This window comes from Scylla paramamosain, chromosome 1 (genome assembly GCF_035594125.1).
Source record: "Scylla paramamosain isolate STU-SP2022 chromosome 1, ASM3559412v1, whole genome shotgun sequence".
NCBI classification, from domain to species: Eukaryota; Metazoa; Arthropoda; class Malacostraca; order Decapoda; family Portunidae; genus Scylla; species Scylla paramamosain.
In genome coordinates this window covers 27,728,521-27,738,520 of record NC_087151.1, presented here as the reverse complement: position 1 = coordinate 27,738,520, position 10,000 = coordinate 27,728,521, and the positions used below count along the sequence as shown (strand labels likewise).

General features: G+C 45.8%; 1 protein-coding gene across 15 annotated transcripts in view; it reads right to left on the bottom strand.

Moving 5' to 3' along the window:
- Nucleotides 1–10,000, bottom strand: part of LOC135102696 (insulin receptor substrate 1-B-like) — a 120,122-nt gene that overhangs the window by 54,378 nt on the left and 55,744 nt on the right. The window contains exon 4 of one of the 15 annotated variants that reach the window (XM_064008232.1): nucleotides 1,217–1,261. The exons of 10 other annotated variants lie outside the window; for them this stretch is intronic. In XM_064008232.1, coding sequence (XP_063864302.1) covers nucleotides 1,217–1,261 — 45 coding nt within the window. Of the gene's footprint in view, nucleotides 1–1,216; nucleotides 1,262–8,345; nucleotides 8,614–10,000 lie in introns of those variants that run through there. 4 more of the 15 variants (XM_064008147.1, XM_064008139.1, XM_064008158.1 and 1 more) reach the window with 4 other exon arrangements.

Genomic DNA, 10,000 nt, shown 5'->3' with positions numbered 1-10,000 from the left:
GGAGGAGGAAGGAAAGATAAGTTGTCAGAAAAACTGCTAAAAATTGTGCGGTTTTTTATTTTAATAATATGGATGGAAGGAAGGAAGGAAGGAAGGAACTAGGGAAGAAAAGAAGTAAAGAAAAAATAAGTAATGAAAAAAAAACAAAGAAAGGAAGGAAAGAAATCAACAAGGAAGGAAATTAAGAAGGAAAAAAGAAATATGGAAGGAAGGAGACTAACTTGGATAAAAAAAAAAACAAGCATACGGTTGTCGGGGAAACTGCTAAAATCCTGCAAGTTTCTTTTTTCCCTTTTTCCCCTTTTTTCTCACGTGTCCACAGGTATTATAATGTGATGCGATAACCAGGTGGAGGGAAGGGGGAGGTGGGTAAAGAAGGAGGCTACCAAGTTACACAATCTGCGGAAAATGAACTTATATATGAAAAGCTACGAGTGTATTCACCTTTGGCTCTTAAATAACACACGTTTTCACTACCAACAGGAAGAGTAAGAAGAAAAGACCCGCAAGAATAAGAAGAAAATGATGAAGAATAGGAGAGCCAAGAACAAGAATAAGAATAGGAAAACCCAAAATAATAATAGCAATAAAAAAAACGAGAACAAGAACCACAAAAAAAGGAAGAAAATGTTGAAGTATAGCAACAACAACAACAACAACAACAACAACAACAACAACAATAACAAACATATACATATTTCAGCAATATTACCATTAGTTGTATAATTTTTCACCTCTTATATGTTTACTGTATTCATTAGTACTATCTATATCTGCATCTTTTATTTTCATATTTATTCACAAATCTCTTCCATCAAACTTACTCTCATTGATTCATCTATCAAATTTATTCAATCACTTGTATTTTACTGTTCTTCAGTTCTTTTCCCACCATCAACTGCTTATCACTTCTTGAACACTGCATGGCGTTTACCATACACCGTCCCCTGCCTCTCGTAGCGCACACACACACACACACACACACACTAACCTCTATAACAGACGGTAAACTAACGTGATGGTCAAGACAGCGGATGAATTATACACACACACACACACACACACACACACAGAAGGGCAAGGACAAGACTGCTGTCCTTTCACTATCAAACTCAATAATAATAACAATAATAATAAAAATAATAATAATAATAATAATAATAATAATAATAATAATAATAATAATAATAATAATAATAACAACAGACACACTCACCCAACCAGGAACCACCGCCAGCCCCTGCAGACACCAAAGGCTTACCTGAAAAAGACAGACAGCCGTTAACAATTACTGACTGAAAGGACGGTGTACTGTGATAAAGCGCGGGTGGGGAGAGGAATTGAAAGGGGGAGGGAAGAGGAGGAGGAGGAGGAGGAGGAGGAGGAGGAGGAGGAGGAGGAGGAGGAGGAGGAGGAGGAGGAGGAGGAGGAGGAGGAGGAGGAGAAAAAAGAAAAAGAAAAAGAAAAAAAGAAAAAGAAAGAAAGAAAGAAAGGGAAGAATGAAAGACAGAAAGACAAACTGACATATAAATAGAAGAAAAAAAACAATAAGTGATAAATGAATAGAAAGAAAAGAAAGTGAAGAAACCAAGAATGAACAAGAGAGAGAACAGAAAGAAAAAGAAGAAGAAGAAGAAGCAGAAGTAATAACAACAGTATCAGGATGTGGCGTATAGAGAAGAGCAATATATTTCTAAACACGCCCAGGAGGTGGTGTGAGTTAGCCCAGCACTGCCAGACGAGACAGCACCCCAGGCAGGCAGACAGGCAGACACACAAGCAAGCAAGCAGGTACTGTTCTGCGCGGACCCTCCACTGTAACGCTTCCCACGCCACTTCTCTCTACTCCCAAACGCATTACCTTCCCACCCTTGCTAGAGAGAGAGAGAGAGAGAGAGAGAGAGAGAGAGAGAGAGAGAGAAAAGGAGGATATAATAGTAAAGCAAACGCACCTTTAATTAACGTACTCCATGCATGCGTAGTAGTATTCTCTCTCTCTCTCTCTCTCTCTCTCTCTCTCTCTCTCTCTCTCTCTCTCTCTCTCTCTCTCTCTCTCTCTACTACCTCAAACTCCCATAATGTCAAAATCTTAAGCCATCAAGAAACTATTATTGCTACTACTACTATTACTACTACAACCACTACTACTACCATTACTATTGCTACTACCACCACCGCCACTACTACGACTACTAAAACTTCATACGCATGTATCTTCCTCTTCCTCCTCCTCCTCCTCCTCCTCCTCCCCTTCCCCACCTCCTCCTCCTCCTCCTCCTCCTCCCCCTTCTATTATCAACCAGAGACGAGTGACTGCAGTTTCGTGGAATGAATAAGGAGAGAGAGAGAGAGAGAGAGAGAGAGAGAGAGAGAGAGAGAGAGAGAGAGAGAGAGAGAGAGAGAGAGAGAGAGAGAGAGAGAGAGAGAGAGAGAGAGAGAGAGAGAGAGAGAGAGAGAGAGAGAGAGAGAGTTTGGAGGTAGGAAGGAATGCACTGAGGGAGAATGGGACTGTGTGATCCTGGGAAGAAGTGAAGAGGAAAACAAAGCAAGGGTGACTGTAGTAGTGAGAGGTAGTGAGAGAAAGTGTAGTGTTGCAGGAGGGAGCTTGGGGGAGGAAAATGAGAGGGAGAGGTGGGGAGAGGGGGCGTGAGAAGAGGTAGGTGCTGGAGGAGTGTAATGTGTTGAGGTGTTATTGATTAAAGGTTCAAAAGGATAGCTGCAGTTCTGCCAATCTTAAACCACACCAGTGTCACCTCAATACCTTGCCCTGTTTTTGTCCTGTGTCTGACCCTTCATTTTTTATTTTTTTATTAGGTAACTTCATTTTGTTTCCTATTCCCTTTTCTTCCTTTCTTTTTTTCCTTTATTTCTCTTCCTATTCTCTTTTTCTTTCTTTCCTGTTTTCCCTTCTTCATTTTCTTTATCCTTTTCCTCATTTTTCCTTTCCTCTTCAGCTTTCATTTCACTTAATTTCCTCTTTTTTCTTCTAACATTCCTTCCTTTTTTTCTTTTCTCTTTTCCTTTCACGTTCCTTCACTTCTTCATTTTGCCTTCCCTCTTTCTCTTTCACTTTCTTTTTTTTAGCGTTCCTTCATTTCTCTTTCCTTTTTCCACCTTTATCCTTTCTCCTTTCCCTTTCACTTTCCTTCCTTCCTTTCCTTCTTTCATTCCTTTACCCTTTCGTTTTTTTCCTACGTTCACTAAGTTTTGAATTTCCTTACTTCCTCTGTACTTAAATCGATCTCCCCACCTATTTTTTTTACTCTTCTCTTCTCTTTCCTCCTCCTCCTCCTCCTCCACCTTTCTACTTTCCCATGACTCAACGTACCTCCTTCCTCTCTACTTAAACCTACCTTCTCTCTCTCTCTCTCTCTCTCTCTCTCTCTCTCTCTCTCTCTCTCTCTCTCTCTCTCTCTCTCTCTCTACGTTCTTCTTTCCTCTCTACTCAAAGCAACCTCCCAATCCTTTCCTTCCTCCTCTTCTTCTTCCTTCTTTCCCTCAGCGTGCCTTCCAATCCTCCTCCTCCTCCTCCTCCTCCTCCTACTCCTGCTCTCAAACTATTTCCCACCACAGTGTTTCCTTCTCCTCCTCCTCCTCCTCCTCCTCCTCCTCCTCCTCACACCAGCCATACTCCTACACCCCACTAAACAGGAGAGAAAAAAACAAAAATAAGCATCACCCCTTTCTTTCACACACCCTATCCACCTCTCTCTCTCTCTCTCTCTCTCTCTCTCTCTCTCTCTCTCTCTCTCTCTCTCTCTCTCTCTCGAAGGGTGAAAGGGGGCGTGACTAACTCAGTGCTTGAAGGTGCGTTGGCGGCGCGCCGGAGTCATGGGGGGGAAGGAGGTAAGGGGGGAGGGGAGGGGAGGTGGCCGAGGAAGAAGAGTTGGGAAGGAGGAGAGGAGGGGGAAGGAGGTGGGAAGAGAGGAGGGGAGGAGAGAAGAGGTGCGGCGTTGCATGGGAGGAGGAGGAGGAGGAAGGTGGTCGGTCGCGTGGATACATGAGTGTGCATGAGAGGTTTATGGAGGAGGAGGAGGAGGAGGAGGAGGAGGAGGAGGAGGAGGAGGAGGAGGAGGAGGAGGAGGAGGAGGAGGAGGAGGAGGAGGAGGAGGAGGAGGGGGGAAGACAGCAGCGTAATCTCACCTTACACACACACACACACACACACACACACACACACACACACACACACACACACACACACACACACACACACACAGGGGAAATGATTAGCTTGGTGGAACACATCGATACTTCATGAGAGAGAGAGAGAGAGAGAGAGAGAGAGAGAGAGAGAGAGAGAGAGAGAGAGAGAGAGAGAGAGAGAGAGAGAGAGAGAGAGAGAGAGAGAGAGAGAGAGAGAGAGAGAGAGAGAGAGAGAGAGGAAAACAGCTCTAAAACTTCAGAAGGGGGAAGGAAAAGAAGGGAGAGGGAGGGAAGGGAAGGAGAGGGTAAAGTGATATATATATTTCCTCCTCCTCCTCCTCTTCCTCCTCTTCCTGCGTATTTCTTCCTTCTTCCTTACCTAGCCTTTCCTCACTCTCAACCGCCCTTCCTCTTATTACTCCTCCTCCTCCTCCTCTTCCTGCGTACTTCTTCCTTTCCCTGACTTTCTTCCTGCTCCTCCTCCTCCTCCCACGCTTCTTCTTCTTCTTCTTCTTCTTTTACCATTTCGCTTTTTTTTTCTTTCATCCTTGTAATTTCTGATACGTTAAGTCTGCAATCAACGTAAATCCGTTTTTTCCCTTTTTTTAAGAGAGAGAGAGAGAGAGAGAGAGAGAGAGAGAGAGAGAGAGAGAGAGAGAGAGAGAGAGAGAGAGAGAGAGAGAGAGAGAGAGAGAGAGAGAGAGAGAGAGAGATAGTAGTAGTAGTAGTAGTAGTAGTAGTAGTAGTAGTAGTAGTAGTAGTAGTAGTAGTAGTAGTAGTAGTAGTAGTAGTTAAATGAAACACGCACCTTGCCCAACCAACTTCCTCTCTCTCTCTCTCTCTCTCTCTCTCTCTCTCTCTCTCTCTCTCTCTCTCTCTCTCTCTCTCTCTGCACTATGCACCGTGCCATGCCTCCCCTACTCCCCCTCTACACACTTTCCTCCCGCTGAGTGCAGTGGCGGCGGAGGGAGAGAGGGAGGGAGGGAGGGAGGGAAAGAGGAAGGAAAGGTCAGGGGTCGAGTCAGGCGTGATCGACGTACGATTCCCGCCATCAACGCTCGCTCTCTCTCTCTCTCTCTCTCTCTCTCTCTCTCTCTCTCTCTCTCTCTCTCTCTCTCTCTCTCTCTCTCTCTCTCTCTGGAGGTGTGGAAGCGTGTGTGTGTGTGTGTGTGTGTGTGTGTGTGTGTGTGTGTGTGTGTGTGTGTGTGTGTGTGTGTGTGTGTGTGTGTGTGTGTGTACAAATGCAGCTAAACATGTGTGTGTGTGTGTGTGTGTGTGTGTGTGTAGGGAGACATGCAGCTGGGCCTTTTAACACTAACAAATCCCACCCTCCTTCCCGCCCACACACACACACACACACACACACACACATGTATTTCCACCCTCTCCACCACTATCACCACTCATGTGTCACACGGCTAACTCCTCCTCCTTCTCCTCCTCCTCCTCTTGCTCCTCCCTGCTCCTCCACCTCGAGGCGCCACGCCCAAACGTCATCAGTGAGGTGTGAAGGTGGACAGGGAGACAGGCGGGCCCTTGGGATGTAGCGGGGACCCTCCTCCGTGACAGCTGGTCCGAGGGGTGTGTGTGTGTGTGTGTGTGTGTGTGTGTGTGTGTGTGTGTGTGTGTGTGTGTGTGTGTGTGTGTAAAGCCACTGCAACGCGTCTCACTGCAAGCAAAACCTGTCTAAAATACCACTGAGGAGGAGGAGGGGGAGGGGGAGGGGGGAGAAGGAGGAGGAGGGGGAGGAGGACCACAACTACCACGATGACACATTATATATGGTGATGTTGTTATTGCTTGCGTCACTTAAGAATACCGTGACTTGTGTGGGTGATGGTGATGGTGGTGGTGGTGGTGATGGTGATGGTGGTGATAGTGATGATGATAACAGTGACGGCAGTAGGAGAGGAAGCGGTGGTGATGTTAGTGGTGATGGTCATACTGAAACTGGCGAGAATAAATAATAATTAATAAAAATTAAGGTAATAACGGCACTTGCAAAACAGTAAAAATGAAAATGAAGTGATGATGATGATGATGATGATGATGTGCGTGACGGTGAAGCTGGTGGTGACGGTGACTTTTGTGATGGGCAGAGAAAACAAACGAATGAATATGTCGGTAAAAAGGAGGAGGAGGAGGAGGAGGAGGAGGAGGAGGAGGAGGAGGAGGAGGAGGAGGAGGAGGAGGAGGAGGAGGAAAAGGCGGCAAAAGAAGAAGGTAGATAGAGGGTGGGAGTAAACAGGAAGAGGAAAAAGGTAAGAGAATGTGAGAGAGAGAGAGAGAGAGAGAGAGAGAGAGAGAGAGAGAGAGAGAGAGAGAGAGAGAGAGAGAGAGAGAGAGAGAGAGAGAGAGAGAGAGAGAATTAATAAGACTGTCTTGGCTTTACAAGGATGACAAGACCAACATTATTTATTACAACAATCACGGTCATGTCAAGGATTAAGGTTAAGGAGGAGGAGGAGGAGGAGGAGGAGGAGGAGGAGGAGGAGGAGGAGGAGGAGAGAAAGAAAGAAGTGAAAGGGAGAAAGTGAAAGAACAATAGGATTCAGAATAAAGTAAACACTGCATGAGAGAGAGAGAGAGAGAGAGAGAGAGAGAGAGAGAGAGAGAGAGAGAGAGAGAGAGAGAGAGAGAGAGAGAGAGAGAGAGAGAGAGAGAGAGAGAGTGTCAAAAACAAACCTCTCCCTTCCCTTTGAAAAGACCTCGTGGCGACCAACCCCAATCTTCCCCCTTTCTCCCCCTCACCTCTGAGGAGGAGGAGGAAGAGGAGGAGGAGGAGGAGGAGGAGGAGGAGGAGGAGGAGGGTCTAGCCGATTACCGCTTCTCAGAACCTCCCCACCCACACCTCAAAGTCCAAAACTACAACACTGTAAACAACCACGACCTTCCCCTCACCTCCTCCTCTCTCCATCCCTCTTCTCTCCCTTGCCCCGCCTCCCCCCGCCCGTCCCCCAATACCAAGAGGCTTCTCGGTAAACACTTTTAGTCACCCTCAACATCACCATCACTGCAGCTGTGTTGTTACTGTTGTCGATCACCATTACTAGTGACCCCTGTTGTTTACTACTACTACTACTACTACTACTACTACTACTACTACTACTACTACTAATGCTGCTGCTACTATTATTACTGCTACATGCAACGAATAATTGCAACACGTCCAGTGCATGACAGAACAGTGTGTGTGTGTGTGTGTGTGTGTGTGTGTGTGTGTGTGTGTGTGTGTGTGTGTGTGTGTGTGTGTGTGTGTGTGTGTGTGTGTGTGTGTGTGTGTGTGTGTGAAGGGTAATATATATAGATAGATAGATAGATAGATATTTTATGTAGAGGAAGGTATGATAAAAAATAAATTAAAATAAAATAAATAAATAAATAAATAAATAAATAAATAAATAAATAACATAGAGAACACGATGGGAAAGAATGAAACGAATTCCAGGTATATTGATGACCGGGTGTAAGGTGTATGGGAACTGTCTATGTATAGGTATGTGCCAGTAAGGTATACATGGCAGGGTACGTGTGATATAAGGGAAGTTATGTGATATATGGGAAGTTATAATACAAAATAAACAGAACAAGGAAGGAATGTGAGCTGTCTGAAAAGAATCGTTATACTGGATGAATATTGAAAAGTACGAAGGTAGAAGGAAAAGAGAAAAAATTTTGAAACTGCTAGGAAAAACGAAGAAAAAAAGGAAGGTTGAACAAATAAAGGTTGAACAATTTCTTTTCTGTTTGTTCTTTAGATGCATGTATGCGTGTAGCGTGTATGAGGTGTATACTGTAGCAGGTGAGTGATGTATGGGAAGGTATAATACGAAAGTCCGTGATTCCAGTAGTTAACTCCAGATGACGTGACGTATAGGTGTGAGGAGGTACATGGCTGGTGGATAGTGTGTGTGTGTGTGTGTGTGTGTGTGTGTGTGTGTGTGTGTGTGTGTGTGTGTGTGTGTGTGTGTGTGTGTGTGTGTGTGTGTGTGTGTGTGTGTGTGTGTGTGTGTGTGTGTGTGTGTGTGTGTGTGTAGCACGTGGGTAATGTATAAGGTACAATATATCCATAGATCGCAGGTGAGGTGAATGAAAGGTGACTGTGTGTTAATATGTATATGTATGTATGTATGTATATAGTGTGTATGGGTTGTATAAAGTACGTGGGTAATATACGTAGGGTTACAATACATATTTACCGTGCATGAGTCCATCAGGTGATATGAGGAGAGGTTGGGAGGTGTACAAGTGTGTGTGGCCGGAATAGGGTGTACGTGAGTGACACGGGAAGGTATGCTCACCAACCCAAGCGGCAGGGAGGGACACGGCGCCACATAGACAGTCACACAGGCGTGGTGGGCCCCAACTATATATTTATAGTATACACTCGCCGTGTCACCGACCCCGACTCCGTGCTGCATAGGAGTATCTCTCTCTCTCTCTCTCTCTCTCTCTCTCTCTCTCTCTCTCTCTCTCTCTCTCTCTCTCTCTCTCGGGCTGTCTGGCTGGCTGGTCTGGCCTAACTCGCTGGCTGTCTCCTTCATTGCCTTTACTTTACAGACCCAGACGGTATTTGCAGGTATCATTTCACCATCGTTTCTGTGTTTTTGTCTCTCTCTCTCTCTCTCTCTCTCTCTCTCTCTCTCTCTCTCTCTCTCTCTCTCTCTCTCTCTCTCTCTCTCTCTAGCACACATGTCACGACCATTATTAATATCTTTGCGTCCACATCGAATCACACCGTAATGTTCTCTCTCTCTCTCTCTCTCTCTCTCTCTCTCTCTCTCTCTCTCTCTCTCTCTCTCTCTCTGACACCACCACCACCAGCCCCTCCTTGCGCCCCTTAAACGCCTCCGAAACCCCCAACGTGGCCTCCCCATACACACCACGAGGCAGGGCAGGGCAGGGCATTCTCTCTCTCTCTCTCTCTCTCTCTCTCTCTCTCTCTCTCTCTCTCTCTCTCTCTCTCTCTCTCTCTCACTCTGAAAAAATTACTAGGAAAAAATAAGAGACTGTCATTAAGAGAGAGAGAGAGAGAGAGAGAGAGAGAGAGAGAGAGAGAGAGAGAGAGAGAGAGAGAGAGAGAGAGAGAGAGAGAGAGAGAGAGAGAGAGAGAGAGAGAGTTGCAACATCTACAAATCATGCCCTGTAATGTTGTCTAAATGAATCTACAAGAAATTAAGGGCATTGACAAGTTAAACCAGCCAAGCCAGTGAACCCAACCAGACCCAACCAAGTCAGCCTAACCTAACCCAACCAAGCCACCAAACTTAACCTAACCAAGCCAACAAACCTAACCCAACCCAAGCCAGCAAACTTAACCTAACCAAGCCAACAAACCTAACCCAACCCAAGCCAGCCAGCAAACTTAACCTAACCAAAGCCCAACCAAGCCAGTAAATCCTACCAAACCCAACCATTCAACCAAATTAACCAAGCCAGCCAAGCCAGTTAAGCCACATCACGCTACGCCACCACCAACAACACAGGTCGCCGCGCCAATGTTTCCGCGGCTGCCTTGTGTGCTGTGCGTATGTGACTACAAAACACACACACACACACACACACACACACACACACACACACACACACACACACACACACACACACACGCACGCACGCACACACACACACACACTGGCTGGCCTCGTGGTGGTGGTGGTGGTGGTTTATTTTTGAGCTGGTTTGTTGTGGTACCCGACACCACTGCCAGATAAATACGCCTCATTAACGCGTCGAGAGATCATGCACATTACCGCATGACGAGGAGGAGGAGGAGGAGGAGGAGGAGGAGGAGGAGGAGGAGGAGGAGGAGGAGGAGAACAACAACAACAACAACAACAACAATAATCAACAA